Source organism: Ammodytes marinus, assembly GCF_949987685.1.
Source record: "Ammodytes marinus genome assembly, chromosome: 8".
NCBI lineage: Eukaryota > Metazoa > Chordata > Actinopteri > Uranoscopiformes > Ammodytidae > Ammodytes > Ammodytes marinus.
Genome location: NC_137212.1, coordinates 22,150,292 through 22,166,370, shown reverse-complemented (window position 1 = coordinate 22,166,370; position 16,079 = coordinate 22,150,292). Strand labels below are relative to the sequence as shown.

General features: G+C 41.9%; 1 protein-coding gene across 1 annotated transcript in view; it reads left to right on the top strand.

The window, feature by feature from the left end:
- Nucleotides 1-16,079, top strand: part of polrmt (polymerase (RNA) mitochondrial (DNA directed)) — a 42,544-nt gene that overhangs the window by 11,658 nt on the left and 14,807 nt on the right. The window contains exons 7-15 of the mRNA XM_080032414.1: nt 356-523; nt 952-1,122; nt 2,780-3,019; nt 4,357-5,142; nt 5,467-5,589; nt 6,559-6,681; nt 7,615-7,794; nt 8,821-8,907; nt 10,803-10,916. Of these exons, the coding sequence (XP_079888540.1) occupies nt 356-523; nt 952-1,122; nt 2,780-3,019; nt 4,357-5,142; nt 5,467-5,589; nt 6,559-6,681; nt 7,615-7,794; nt 8,821-8,907; nt 10,803-10,916 (1,992 nt within the window). The remainder of the gene's footprint in view (nt 1-355; nt 524-951; nt 1,123-2,779; nt 3,020-4,356; nt 5,143-5,466; nt 5,590-6,558; nt 6,682-7,614; nt 7,795-8,820; nt 8,908-10,802; nt 10,917-16,079) is intronic.

Below are 16,079 nucleotides of genomic sequence, written 5' to 3'. Positions count from 1 at the left end.
ATGCATGTAAGTCATTATTTGATCATTTAGTATGGTTAAGCATGACTATGAATCATCATAACAACGTTTATAGGTCATAAAAGTCAAAAAGCATCATAGGTCCTCTTTAAGTCTAATGTATTTTCTCTATTTTAAGTGGCCTTGTCTCTTATCAGGCCGCTATTGTAAATAATAACTTGTTTTTAATAACTTGCTACAGTTTATAAAGATTTTTCCATTTGGTCCTTGCAGTGATAAGCAAAGGATTGGTGGTTCAATTTATGTGACGCATCATTAACGGGTTTTCCCCACTTACAGTGACTGTCATTGGATGGATAACCTCCAGTTGCGTTGTATGTTGCGTTGCCTTTTTCAGAGGGAGCTGCTGGCAGATCAGCGGACTCAGTGGCGGAAGATCCTCCTCCAGGCACTGAGGGAGAGCAAGCTGATCCTGGCTAACACCAACACCAAGGACTACCGGCTTAACCTTTATCCCTACCTCTGTCTGCTGGAGGATAGGGAGTACGTCGACATCATGATCCAGGTTAACACAAAACAGCCTATACACCTATAGCCTACTACACCCCAAATGACAGAATAATGGACCGCTAGTTCAGTGCTTGAGTCAAAGACATTTGAGAGACAACAGCTTTGCTTGACTACAACATTACAAAAAAATCAGATATATTTTTTTTTCGACACTGATACTGTGTGTGTGCAAGACAATCTGAGAAACCACAAAAGATAAATCAATGGGCTGACTGTGACAGTGACAATGGCTTAATGTTGTTTGACGGCAAAGGACTTTGATCAGATGCCTTTGCTTCCAACACTGACAGGAAGTGATGTAATGTTAATTCTGGAAAAAAATACCATTTTCTCTTTGATTTCCCCTCTGACTGAACCATTGCTTTTTCATTCAAGTGAATCAGGAATCTTATTTTTTAATTTTTTTGTCCTGATCTTGTCCAGAGTGTCACCAGTCTGCCTCCCAGTGGAGAGTCACTGAAGATCTTAGCCAGGGACGTGGGCAACCGGGTCTACACCAAGTACTCGGTGCGGCAGAAGCACCAGAATCAGATGGTGGAAAAGTTGGGCAACATTTACTACGCTTACACAGACCTGCTGGCCAAAGATACCAAGGTACACAAATCATCATGGCTCACGTTTCTTCTCCTATGTGTGCTTTGTTTATTTTGGCAAAAACATCAAATATATACAGTATATTCTGTTACACAAGACACACCTCCATTTCTTTCTTTGCATACACTGTCCCATGAGTCATGCAAAAGAGAGCAGATATTTGTATCAGCAACAAGGGAGAGGCAACATTTGTTTTTTGATTTGGGTGTATGTCCTACATAATCACAATAATATTTGCATGATTTATGTCAATAGGAATTGTTTGAAACGCATATTAACTTATTACTTATATGTCATTTTTCATCCCTATATATAAACTAAAGGCATTCCATACTGTATTACACAAAAGGCACCTACAGGACTACAAAGGTCAAAGTGAAGGACATTACAGTCACTGCTGTGGCTCTAGTTGCATGTGAAAACTCAATACATGGCCCTCCATTCTCATTTGTAAACGAGTTCACAGCTCATTTGATTCAAAATCCGTGCTGCAGTTGTTGAGCTGAGCGGTGCAGAGTTGATATTCTCTTTTTTTATTTATTCTCGTTTATTTTTCGTCACAAAAGAGTGGTCCCTTTCCTTTAATTGCAGGGCAGAACTTTTGTTTGGTGTTTTAGAAACCAGACTGAATGACTGTTTTACACATTCTTAAGTCTCAGATATGGTTGCTGCTGTTGTTATGAAGTTACATTTTGTAGATTCAGATGTTGTGCCTGCTTACTTGTGTGCTTTGTATTGATCTCGCTATTTGAGACATCAATAATTAACTTTAGATAGGGATCTGTTAAGCAAATGGAATACTTTTCAACTGTGTTCAGCATGCTGTTCAGTCCTTTTTCAGTGAACTCTATTCCAAAGCTTCCTCACGTGGATCTCAAAGCCAGTATCACTGACTCAGTGTTCCACCAGTGTTTTAATGGTTCGTTTACACTGGGGAAATCAAGCGAGAGCTTATTATACTGCAGTAGGTGTTTTATGCAAGGCAATTGACATGCAACCTTTGCGGTTAAAACAACACTGATGCTGACTTTTGTGTATTTTGAATAGATAAAAAAAGTTGTCTAACTTCCTTAGGTACTTATTGTGTGTCCTCATTTTTCATTTCTTGAAGGTTTTCTTAGCTGTTGGTTCTTGATCTTAGCTTTTAATACATTTGGGCTTTAAACAACACATTCTTAATGTTTCTTGAAAACATGCAAGCTATTTTCTATTAGATCCTAAGATGTTGTCATGTCTTCCAAAATAGATTATAATGAACAAATAGATTATAAAGCTTATTTTTGAAAATTGATGACCTGCAGGTTTGTGTGTGTGTGTGTGTGTGTGTGTGTTTTATAAGATATTAACCCAATCGTTCTGCATCCTTACCTAAAGGTGCTACAAGGAACTTTTAAATATTTCTAAAACAGTCTAATTGTTTCCTCTGCTGATCATAAATGACATGTAACAGCAAAACGAAACCATCAGCAAAACAAGACCATCAGTTACATCGTTCTTTTTAATGCCTTTGTCATGGGTGCACCCAACAGCTGGCGTAGTAAAAACACTACCGCTTTTGTCCAAAGGGGGTGCAAGAATGAACAAAAAAACTGAAGTTCCTCTGAGTACCTTTTTTTTAAATGAAAACATAACACTTCCGTTCTCCCCCCCTCTCTAGGAATACGAGGTCCTTCCCAGGGAGCAGTGGTTGAAGCTTGAGACGGAGCAGAGTTCAGGGCCCTCGCTGCAGGGAGGAGAGACCCACTGGCCGTACACAGTCACCCTGGAGCTGGGCACCTACATGGTGGACCTGATGGTCAAGAACCTCAAAATCAACAGCGACGTCCTGAACTCGGCTTACGACAGGAAGCTCATCCCCATCCTCTACCACATGTACACCTTCCGGAGCACGCGGCAGGTACAGCGGTCTTTCCAAGCACTCCCTGGTCCGTTTTGTGCGATTATGCTAAAGGGGTCCTGCCGAATAGTACCGGGCTTTGATAACGTGGTTACTGAAGTCCTGAGCAGTAGTCCAGACCAAAAAAAAAAAAAAAAAATCCTTTCAACTGAGATTTATGTGGAAAAATTGGTCAAGGATTATAATTAAAGGGATCTACTCGAAACTTACATTCAGAGAGATATTTAAAAAGCATCAATAATAAAACGCAGTGATCCGTTCATAAGGAGAACCCTTTATCAGCCAAATACATTTAAATCATAAGTCATTGTGAGTTTTGAAGATAATGCTCAATGAGTGTGCTGTAACGACTTGCTAGCTGCAGTTGCAGAGTTGGCGTTTTCATTCATAAGGGGGAAAAAAAACAATAATGGAGCAGAATTAAAGGGGAATCCCTGAAAAAATTCTCGACCTTCACTGGGGGACAGAAGAAGTACTGTCTGTCCGTCACTTTAAAGCCTATTACTTTGTACTACTGACTGCAGCCACCTATCCGGTGTGACGCTCCGAAGAGTGCACATTATAAAGCCATTTCCCTCTTGTGTGAACAGGCAAAGGAAACAGTGGAGCAGAGATCAATAGGTTCCAGGCTAATCCCTTTTTTAGTGTCGCCTTAATTGGCTGGCTGATTTACTGCCACGGGACGCTGCAGGAGGGCCAGCAGACTGTGTCAGTATGGAGGGAGAGACAGAAAGGGAGCAAGAGAATGGTGCACTTTTTACACTTGATGCACTTTGACAGCGGAGGCCTTTTCCTTGGAGAAATTTGTTCTGGTGTGTCTTTTTTTCCGACTCTCTTTCGCCCTCTACTTTCTTTTCTCTCCCTCTCCCTGTCTCTCCCTTTGGAGGTCGTCCTATCAGGGAGAGGGGGGGGGGGGGGGCTTCCCAACGATTTTAATATTTTTTCCTTATGAAGTTCTTTATGTCCAGCCCTACATGCTGTATGTATGAGTTGGAACTAGGACACAATCCCTCTGCCACATCAAAGCCATGGCCTGGTAAAAGGCATCATCAAATCCTTATGAAATAACCTTCAGACACACCTAAATGTACGTGTCAGACCTTTTATTTATAGTAGTATGTAAGAAGACATGTAATTGAAGCAAAATAGCCAAAAATCACAAAATTGACCAGTGCTTGAAAAAAACAATGGTTTTGCCTACAGTGTCTCGCTTAAATTCAATCTGCTTTTGAAATCTGCTTTGGTAGTGAATTCATTAGGTGTAATTTAAACTTATCTATTTTTCTTTTAAAAGTTGCCTGTTCTAACTGGATTCCCTTTGATGTTTCACCTTGCAGGTCGGCTTCATCAAACCCCACCCCATCCTGACCCAGATGCAGCAGGACGCCATGGAGACCAAGTTGACCTTTGACTCCTACGTGATGCCGATGCTGTGCCCCCCTGTGCCCTGGACTTCTGTCAAGTTTGGAGCCTACCTGCTGACACCTGCCAAGCTGATGCGCACCGTGGAGGGGGCCACGCAACATGACGTGCTGCTGGAGAGATGTCACAACCTCCACGCAGTCCTGGACTCTCTCAACCAGCTGGGCAACTGTGCCTGGAGGATCAACAGTCCGCTCTTGGATATTATAATCTCCATCTTCAATGACCGGGGCAGTGATAAGCTAGACATCCCTCCTCCGCTGTCAGAGGCCCCCAAAATACCCCACTTCAACTCCCAGGATCCCGCTTATACGGCTTCTGAGAAAGCCCACATGAAGAGGGAGGTGATAACTGCCAAAAAGAAGTGCAGTGAGATGCACAGCCTGCGTATGGACGCTCTGTATAAACTCTCCATCGCCAACCACATGCGGGACGAGCTATTCTGGTTCCCTCACAACATGGACTTCCGAGGACGCACCTACCCCTGTCCGCCGTACTTTAATCACCTAGGAAGTGATGTCACACGGGCTGTGCTTGTGTTCGCAGAGGGGAAGCCCCTCGGTCCAAAGGGCCTAGACTGGCTAAAGATCCACTTAGTCAATCTGACAGGACTGAAGAAGAGGAGCTCCCTACAGGGGCGGCTGGAGTACGCCAACAGTATCATGGAGGACATACTGGACTCTGCAGACAACCCTCTCAATGTCAGTCTGTCCTTATTGCTTGTTAAAAACTTAGTCCGAGTATACTTTCATAGTTCAACACACCATTTCTTGTCAGAACATCTTAGCTTTGAAGCACACACAAGCACATTTTGTACAGTAAATTCAGTAACAGCCGCCATTTTCAATTTCTAAAATATGCATATTACAGCAGAAACCCTTTCTCTCTTGCTGTTGCAACAGTCAGTTTAAGCACCAACGAAATCTAAAGGAAATATCTGTCAAAACAAATCAATTTAAATGATTTTACTGCAGCGTTAATGTATGTAGGATAATGTATCATGTGCGTGTGTTTGTCTTTCTCAGGGAAAGAAATGGTGGATGAATGCAGATGAGCCGTGGCAGGCTCTGGCCTGCTGCATGGAGATATCCAATGCTGTGAGATCTCCAGATCCAACACAGTTCATCTCTCATTTTCCCGTTCACCAGGTACCATAAACCCCTTGAAATAATTAAATATCTGATCACAGAGATGTATAGCAATTTGACATTCAACACTGCAGCCAAAAATCTAATGTTAAATTAATTATTCTTCTCTCAAATTCTAAGACTATTAGAAGAGATCATCCTTAAGAATATATATACTCATCCGACACCACCTTAGGCCAATCCCAGTTCCAGTTTATGGCCTCGTTAAAATGAGGTTTGCCGTACAGTTATGTTTTATTGTTCTGTTTGAGAGGGCACATCAAAGTTAACAAGGCAAGACCTCCCCAGCCATCTGGGGCCATTTTATGTTATCTACCATAAACCTGTAGCCCTAATCTCACCAAACAGAATACAACTTCAGCCAGAGTGTCTGTTACACAAATCTTCCAGAGTAGTGTCAGTGTGGAGTGTATGGTTTCTACACTATGTAGTGTCTCAAAACCTATTTCTTTGCTAATTTGTTACTCAGGTCTGTCTTTTTATAACATTGTGAACAGCACAATTGTGCACAACATTTTAACTGTGTGTAAACTAGGGCTGGGTATCTGTAAGAACCTCATGATACGCGTCACAAAAAAAGTGTTTTTGGAGCTGGAAAACTGATACAGATATCCGAAAAATAGATATCACGATATACTGTATTTCTGCATACATTTTCAGGCAAAGTTAATGAAAAAAATAGTAATTAAAAAATAATAAATTTTTCTTCTGTCTGATGAAAAATCTAGCCGAAAAGTTGCTTTGAACAGTGTGGTTAAATTCAAGATGCTCACAGTTGCTTTGATAGTGGAGCATTAAGTGCCTTACAGTCTCAACCAAAATCCTTAACCCTTTTCATCAGTTTTCTTTTGTTGTTTTCTTTCACTTTCACTAAATCATTTCGTTCAGCCTTTTCTCTCCATGCCGCCCTCTCTCCCATTTCTGTGCTGATCACTTCTCCATTGATCCTTTGTCCCACTCTCCCTCCAGGACGGCTCCTGTAACGGTCTGCAGCACTACGCAGCACTGGGCAGAGATGTGATTGGTGCCACGTCGGTCAACCTCATGCCCTGTGACGTGCCCCAGGACGTCTACAGCGGAGTAGCACAGCAGGTCAGCATCAGTGGGCTGCTTTTTCTTTTTGCATTCTTTTTTCTTCCTTTTTTTCTTTTTTACTTAACTTGAACGACATCATCACCCAACTGCGGTGGATTTCAGTTGCATGGCATATTGCAGTTTGTTGAGCTGTTAGTATTTAGATAACTCACTATTCTCCGTAGTGAGTGACAGCCTATGCATTGACTATATATAAATACCAGTTTCTCACTTTAGGTCTTGAATTATAAAGTGCTTAGTTTCTCATGCCTTGCTGCGTCAAAGTACAGTGAGAGACAACTGCCTCCCATATCAAAGCAGCCGGTTTTTAAACTAATAATAACTTTTTATCCAAAAGCGATTTCAAGCTAATTGCAGCAACTCTTTATATTTAGTACAAGGGGAACCAGAGCCAAATCCTTATAAGGTTAGGTGAATGTAAATGTGAAGACTATTGTGGAGTTTTCAGTGATATGAGCTGGGGGGCGTTTTGCTGCAGCACATTATCTCACTGCTGTGTTTTTACCTCCTGGGACTTAGATGATACTCAAGATAATATCCGGCTTGTGAAATAGCTACCTACAGTACCTGCATAAATAAATATTGTATACTTGCAAGGATAAAAGTAACATTGGCAACTGTCATACGTTATGATCTGCTACCTGTCTGTACTGTGTGCATGCTGAAAAAAAAAAGCCAATGTTACTGCACAGCCTGAAAAAAAAAAGCCAGTGTTAATACACAGCCTAGGCTCTGTAAACTGGCACGCTTGTAGCTACGATGGGCCCCCTTTGTTTACATACGCTTTTGTTTGAATACCAGCTTACAGAGCCTAGGTTTTGTCTTAACATCAGATTTTCTTAAGTGCACGGTGAGGCGATATTAATTGATTTTTGACAAAAAGCGATTTTTTTTTCCCAACAACCTGCGAACATGCCTGCATTCTTATAGGTGGAGGAGTTCCGAGTGCGGGATGCAAAAAACGGCCTGAAGATCGCCAAGGTCCTGGAGGGCTTCATCAGCAGGAAGGTGGTCAAACAGACTGTGATGACTGTGGTGTACGGGGTCACACGCTACGGGGGACGCCTCCAGATAGAGAAAAGACTGAAGGAGATTGATGAGTTCCCAAAGGTACAGTAGTGTTGGATAGGGCTGGGGGGGGGGGGGGAAACAGTTTTAAGTTTAGTGTTGTATCAGTGTGGTATGACAGAGGCCTTTTAGCACAAGACTCCTCTACATGTGGCTGCCCTTGCACCTTCCTCTCAGGCTATACTTTCTTACACACACACACACACACACACACACACACACACACACACACACACACACACACACATACACGTCTAGCCCAGAGGGACCCGCAATGAAGTGCAGAGTCTATAATTCTCCTTGCGTACAATTTCAGCACATTTCGATTGTGCAACATAACAAGAGTTCAGTGACTCTGACCTTGACTTTATAAGTCTCGGTGTCTCCAAACGAGCAGCACAGAGCATTAACACGAGCTCTTAAAGTTTATTTTTAGTCGCGTTTATTTATCTATTATCTTGTTGCAGCGAAATAAGATATCACATCAGGGAATCCGGGAGTGTAATACAACAATGGGTAATATGTTTGATATCCTGTGTACAGTCATTATGAATCTATTTTTAAAGTTCAAACCGCATTTCCATTTGGTTTGCATACACGTTCTGTCAAATGACTGGAAGCATTTCATCTTCTCAGAGCTTGAGTAGTGCTTATTATCTGTCGCATAGCTTTATAGTACCTAACAATAGTTTGAACTGATCTCATTGTCTGTATAGATGGGTTTTCGGCATGATCCCGCTGTCTGTTTATCTCACAGCCGGAAGATTGTGCTTAATGACTCCGGTATAATGTCCCTAATTGTTTAAGCTAGGGAATGAGGGGCTGGTGTAATTGTGAGAGATTACAGGGGCGGCGCCTACTGAGGAACAAGATCAAATTGCTGTAATAATATGAAAAATGTAGCATCAGCTCATTCAGTGCTGCAAACTTTTTAGCGCTTATAGTTGCATTTTAGGTTTCATTCCGCATAAAGACTATTGCATTGAGAAATGCAGTAGAACATAAAAAGTGTGTGGGGTGAAAAAAAAAAACACCATCATCAAATAATCTTGTGTGTTGTATTTCCAGGATCATGTTTGGGACGCGTCTAATTACCTGGTGCGTATGGTGTTCAGTGGCTTAAAGGAGATGTTTACGGGGACCAGAGAGATTCAGGTGGGTTCATTACTCTTACATGAAGTCAAATACATATACTACTGTTTGGCCCAGGAAATTGCCAACTCACACAACAACCCCCTGGTACCTTGTAACACCCATTTTAATAACTCTTTATCATAAGGGTTCTTAATATCCTCATCATTTTCTCAGCAAGTTTCATGAAAAGGACTTTGGAGATAATGGTCAATTAACAAACTTGCGCTCAATTCATTTAAATTAATTGCAAGTGTTACCACAGTAGAAGATAAAGCTAAACATGCAAAATGTAACTACTATATTTGTTTTTACACAAACACACAGTTCAACATATAAAAAGAATAGTGTTTCCAATTATTTATTCATTTCAAATTGGGGTTTACATAAGACAGTTACATTTTTCAAATGAATCTGTCTGAAAATCAACTGCCAAGTATAATACCAACATGACTTTTATAAAACTTGTACTAAGATACATTTAATACCAGAACTTGTTCCTGTTATCAATACAAAACAAATGTAGTAATATGTTTCTCCAATATCAGACTACTGACCTCCTACTCTGTATAGGAGGATATTTTTATTGATTTTTTATTAATGACTAGTTTACTTCACTATTACCCTGGCAAAGGCACCCATTCATCATCACACAGACTCCATTTATAGATGTAGGACGTGCACCTGATGGGGGATTGCACATTATCTCCACAGGCACAGAGGAGTCTGGCACGGAAATAGAAACAGGACCTACTGTGTGTGTGTGTGTGCGTGTGCGTGTGTGTGTGTGTGTGTGTGTGTGTGTGTGTGTGTGTGTGTGTGTGTGTGTGTGTGTGTGTGTGTGTGTGTGTGTGTGTGTGTGTGTGTGTGTGTGTGTGTGTGTGTGTGTGTGTGTGTGTGTGTGTGTGTGTGTGTGTGTGTGTGTGTGTGTGTGTGTGTAGGGGACGGCCTAGTGTTAGATGACAAATACCCTTCCCATCATACCTTGGTGCTGACCTGATGCTCTTGCGCGGGTGTATGCGAGCATCGGCTGCTATTAAATATGTCGTGTCCTCTCACATTTCGCAGCGGTGACTTGAAGTATGAGCGAGAGAGATTGGAGGAGACTGATCAATCCCCCATGCTGTCGCTCATCACTGACCTCTCTCTGTTCTCTGTACATTTATATTTATTCTGTTAACAACACTACTCAGTCTATCAAACGTGTGCTCCCACTGTCTGTCCACTCCTAACTCTCCCTCACTCTTATCAATCTATTCATTGATCAGTTTATCCCCCGAGCAGATCTCTCAGTTAGGTGTCTTGGTCTTCACGGCCATCTTCAGTTCCCTTGTACCTGGATATACAAGGAGGGAGGTGATGATGAATGGAGCAGCTTTGGTTCCAGACTGCTACTACCTCAAGTTGCTAGGACATATTTATCTGGCTGTGTCTGTGTGTTGGGTGTCTGCACACTGCATTTGTGGGACACTTACGGCAGCTTCTATTCTCGGAAATAACTCCACCAGACACTTTTGCAAAAGGAACTGTTGCACTTGCAATTTTTTTTAGAGGTAGCAACAACTCCTCACCTGTTCCTGGGTTTGCAACAGATATTTGCTGCTCCAGGAAGTAGAACAGCAGAACTCAATACAATACTGTGGCTAAAAAAAAGTTTGTTGTTGTTCCAAAAACTCCAAAGTGTCTTCATACTTATAGCCCGATTTATTAAACACTTCATCAGCCAACTATCCAAACCCACTTATTTGAACTTTGTTGCTCTGTTGCCTGCATTACACACTCTTACAATCGAATAGGCCAATATGAATTGGCATCAACGCTCTTAATTGGTCGGTGCTTTCAATGTTTTTCTGAGTCCCCTGCTCCTCAATCCAATGTGTTGCACTCACTTTAACTCTGCTGGCGTTCATGTGTTGCAGGATTGGCTGACAGAGAGCGCCAGGCTCATCTCCAAGTCTGGCCACACTGTGCAGTGGGTGACACCCCTGGGTTTACCCATCATTCAACCCTACCACCGCACACGCAACCAAGTGGTAAGTTTAATCCTGAGGCCTGAGCCAGAGTCAAAGTGAAGTTATAATAATGTTGTATTTATCTCTGTGTAGACTTAATTTGTTTGGACATACTCCACTTCCAGTCGGCCATCACACTGCAGATCTTTCGCAGGATTTCACACAAAATTTCATTTTCACAGGAGAAGCATTTGTGCTATTTCTGTAGTGAATGGTGTACTATTGGTATGTGAATTAATGTCAGTCCTAGCAGTGCTTTCCTGTTATCTTGATGCTAAGCGCCAAAGCCAGTCTTTAAGAGTTCACCATAGTTCCTTAAACCTTGATGAACAGCTTAGCTGATACCAGGCCTGTCTGTTTTTATTTTGGTCAGAAATTCACCTTCTCTTTTTTATTTTCAACTATTTGTCTCGCTTCTCTTCGCTCGTTGTCTCAGCTCTCACAACAGTCTCAGTTCTCCCACAACTGACCTTTTCATTGCACACACTGAATACACTACTTTTTAACTTGCATAAGCACAAATAAATTCAGTGCTCATTAATCTCTCTCTTGACATACCGGCCAATAATAGAAACCCCTGTGTGTCCCGGCTCAGTGCTGTCATATACTGTAATATGTGTTACATCATCACTGTCTTTTTATTCTGATATTTCCATGAAGAAGTAAGGTGCTGTGGATCATTACTTTCACCATAATCACAATTTCACTGTGCAATTCCCCCTCATTATATTTCATTGGACTTGGATGGGATTTCTGATGAAGCTCATAATAAATGAGGGTGGCCATTTCGCTGTGAGCCACTTGGTTGGTTTTGAGTTGGAGGTGTACACACAGCAGACTTACACGCATGTGAGTGGAATGAGAATAACACACACACATAGAAAACACTAAGAATAGCAGCTCTGCCAATAGCTGTCAACTTATAACAAGCTATGAATCTTGTTAAAATGCAGTGCTTTTTTAGGGCAAGCTGTCGTACTAGCACAGCCAGCCCACAACATTTTTGCTTTACTCATTGTGGTCTGGCAAGGCTCAATGAGCCTTTCCTTGTATTAGGTCCACTGCCAATGGGCATGGACCAAAATTACTTTTAATTGCGATTTGATCAGATTTCTTGGCTTTAATCTGGACATGACTGGATGCGTTCGCCACTCACTGGGATGTCCAGGTTTAAAAAAAAGGCATCAGGTAAAACCAAAATCACTTATTTTTGTATTCACACTTTTAATTCAGCCTCCTCTCATTTTTCCTCTCCCTCAGTCTCCTTTCTGTTTCTTCCCCTCCATGGGAAATCCTACTCCCTAAACTAATGACTGTCAACCTATCATGAAGTTTTAAGAAGTAAATTATTTTGCGAGTGGAGTGTCCCAGCCGGGCTTTCCAAGTCTGCTGATGGTGTATTGTGATTGCTGTGAGTGGCCCAACTATAATGGAGCTCCACAACATCGCTAGGGATTGTCCGTCACTTTGGAGATCCTGACAGTGGCACATTTCAGAGATACAGTAACATGTCTGTGTGCCAGCACATTTGAAGATAACTGTGTGTGTGTGTGTGTGTGTGTGCGTGTGTGTGTGTGTGTGTGTGTGTGTGCATGGTAAAAAAAAAAAAAAACCTGGGTACGTTTATAAGTGTGTGATTATATAAAATACATTTTTACCTCCCATATCCTTCAAGCTCGTTAACTAAATAAAAGGAGGAGTGAGACATATAGCATATGCCAAGCACACTCAGACAGCTCACCCATAGGCTGGCCCAGCGGGAGGTTGGCTTAGAGGGGCAGTGACACCTCACAAGCAGGTGCAAGAGAGAGTGAGAGGGTGACATATGGTGGGTCCCCTGAGGGTGCATCTATCTCTGTCTATTTAGTAGGGGCTCATCCCCTTGATTTGATCTTCTTCTTTTAATGTCCAGCAGGGACAAGCAAGCCGATTAGCCTGTGCATTTTTCAAGGTCTTAAAGATGAATAAATGAATTAATCACAGCTCGATGACTTCATTGGACAAGTCAGGTATTAGCTGAAATTTCACAGATCACTTTCTTCATCCCCTGCCATAAGTCTGTAATCCAGTTGCATCACTAGGAAACAAAATAATGAAAGTAACCTGCGGAAAGGTCACCTCTCCCCTGCATTGCTAGATTACATTCAATCTCCCAGTCTCCTCTCTGCCTCTTAAGTCCAAGGCCACAGTGTTTTTCGGGGGTCATTAGTAATTAGACTTGAGCTAGAACGGGGAGATGAAGTTTGATGCACGGCAAGAAAACCAATAAATGGATACAAAGTAGTTCCGACAGCATGATATTGTCGGACAGGACCGTGCGTGTTAATTTTTTGCACTTATATATTTGCTGTTCCTTTTCAGCGGGCTTACAGTGATAAGGGTACACATGCAATATACCTGTGTCATTGATTATTTCCCATGGCTGATGGGAGGTGTGGATATTAAAGAGTTGTATGTAGTATAGCTGAATGGAGCATGAACAAACATCATGGATGTTGCTAACAGAATGGAAGCTACTAATCAGATCACAGGTCACAGCGGCTCAGACAAGACAAGGTTACAGTGAACGGGCTTGTCATCTGGATTTGAGTGGATCTGTGTGTTTATAGCAGAACTGAAAGCTTGTGATCTAATGTCCTCTATGTCGAAAGAATCGGTTCAGTTCCAGTTTTTGGTGGTAATTTGTCATTTGCCTGGATAGTCGAGCATGGTGCATAATGTATTTTTTAGTGCAGTAAAAATGTATAGTACAGTAGTTGCCAGTGGCTATTAGAAATAGCCATTTGTCAATTTTAATAAATAGGTAAACATATTATGACATAAGCCCTTAGCACTAGAACCGCCACGGGGTCAATTTGACCCATGGCGGTTTTTCAACTGCCCATAACTATACTTTTACGAAATATTGAAGCCCCCAACTCTTTGACTTTTCCTAAAATTGTGTTGTGATGCTCTCCCTATGGTTAAATAAAGTCACAATTAAACTGGATTAAAAAAACAGGCATTTATACCTAGAACCACCACACTGGGTCAATTTGACCCGCACAGGAAAATTGAATATTTTCGAGCAGGTTGCTAGGCAACGGCATTGTTTGGGGTCCGCGATCTGACGACTGTACGTGCAGTCATTCATAAACACTTACAATAAATTAGAGATGAAGATAAATACCTAACAACATTAGAGTTACTAAGTGAAATGAGTGATGTGAGTCTGATAGTGGAGAGAGATCAGAACTGAGCGCTGTCTTCCACACACCGGGGCTCGCAGCTCAACTGACAGACAGCTGAGTGCTGTCTGTGAGCCGGACAGAGAGCGGCGGAGGGATCCTCCGCCTCAAAACATGTCAACGTGGGGAAAAATGAATGAATAATAAGAGCTTACCTAAAAATAAGTTTGCCATGTTACTGTTTATTGTAGTTAGGATTTTAGCTCATTTGGACGCTGTTTTGACCTTCTGTTTTCATTACTATACTTGCAATATTATATCTACTTTCAGTTTCATTACTGAGTTGCTACGAAACATGATTAGTGTTCTTCAAGATACTTAGATTATAAAACAAGAGGTCCAAAACACAGATGATTATTAAATAAACTAATTTATGACTTTATATCACACTAGAAATGCACGGGTCAATTTGACCCGCCTGGCGGTTCTAGGTATAAATAGAATGCTGGCGGTTCTAGTGTTAGAGTCAAAAGCATTACATAAATGTTTAAGAAATCATTTTACTAATCATGTAGGGATTATGAAACAATAGGCCCCAAGTCATGGACACGTCAAAGGCCCCCCCATCCCTCCTACTTCGGAGCAAGACACTGTTGGTATTTTTTCATGTGAATATTTAATACTTGTGTTTCTTGTTCTTATCTCATGTTGCTACCTTACTAAACAGATGCCATGCTGCGTCTGCCTAGCTGAACTGTTCCTTTGTAAAGAAGAAATATTAAGTTTGGAATAATACTTGGTGCCTGTACAGCCACACATGAGTCGGCTTTTAATTCTAATTCTCACAAACTACGTATCTTTAAATGTCGGCGCGACGCCCTCCATGCCTGCCTCTGCCTTGGAACAGACAGGAGACGTTCCCAGGTGTAGCTTCTGTGTTTCGATGATCCTGCAGGACCCTATGGCATTTTGGGATGGACTAATTAATGCAGTTTGAGTTTCAAGGACGCCCCAGGAGTGACACAAAGAAAATAAAGTTTGGTCGAAAGAAGGTTCTGGAAAAGGTCAGTGGAAGTGTAGCAAGACATTTGTGGTGTGTGTGCGTTTGTGTGTGTGTGTGCGTGTGTGGCTAGGATTGTGCAGAACATCTGTCTTCAGGGGGAGAAGGTGAGGTGGTGGTGGAGCCGCTGACCCGCGACAGCAGAGAAAGGAGCTTCCACTTGAACAGATGAGACGTGTGTTATATTAACCACTGTGTGATGAATGGGGATTCCCCTCTTGGCACCATGGTTTATATATAGGGTCACTGGACGGCGGCTGATTCCATGACTGTTTGTGCTGAAACCCTCAGGTGATTTAGACCACATGAGCCTATTCTCCACAGACACACGGCAGGGTTTGCCAAGGCCTCATTCATCTCAGCCTAAGGGGTCAAGTCAGATCTTGTCCACAAATCATAGCACGTTCGCATCATAACAAACAGGGGTACAGTGCACGGTAGTGACCTCATTTACGACGAGGCAGTCCATTACTCAAAGGTGACCTCCAGTTCTTACCCTCACACCTTTTTCAGTCACTTCTTTCTATAACCCCCTCCCTTTGGACACCATGAGGGTTTCTTCAGGGGAGAATGATGGACAGACGGACCCCCCCCCCCCCCCACCACCACCACCAATAAGTCTTCCCAGAGCAATGATGGATGAGATAGCAGCCATGTAAGAAACTAATGGGGTTTTACAACACTACGCTTCTTTTTTTAAACCATTTCTTGATATCTTTTTGCGATTCTGTCATTCATCACACAAAGGCCTTCAAGCATTTAGACTGGAATCACCGAACCAAGTTTTTCGCCGGCTGACTTTAATGTACTTTAATCCATGTGAACACCTGTCATTTGAATCCCATACTATACTATCCATGCCTCTTTTTTTACACAGATACTGTCTCTACATTATTGCAGCCTTATTATAGACGAAGCATCTCAGTTTATTTTTTGATCTAAAGATAAGAATATCCA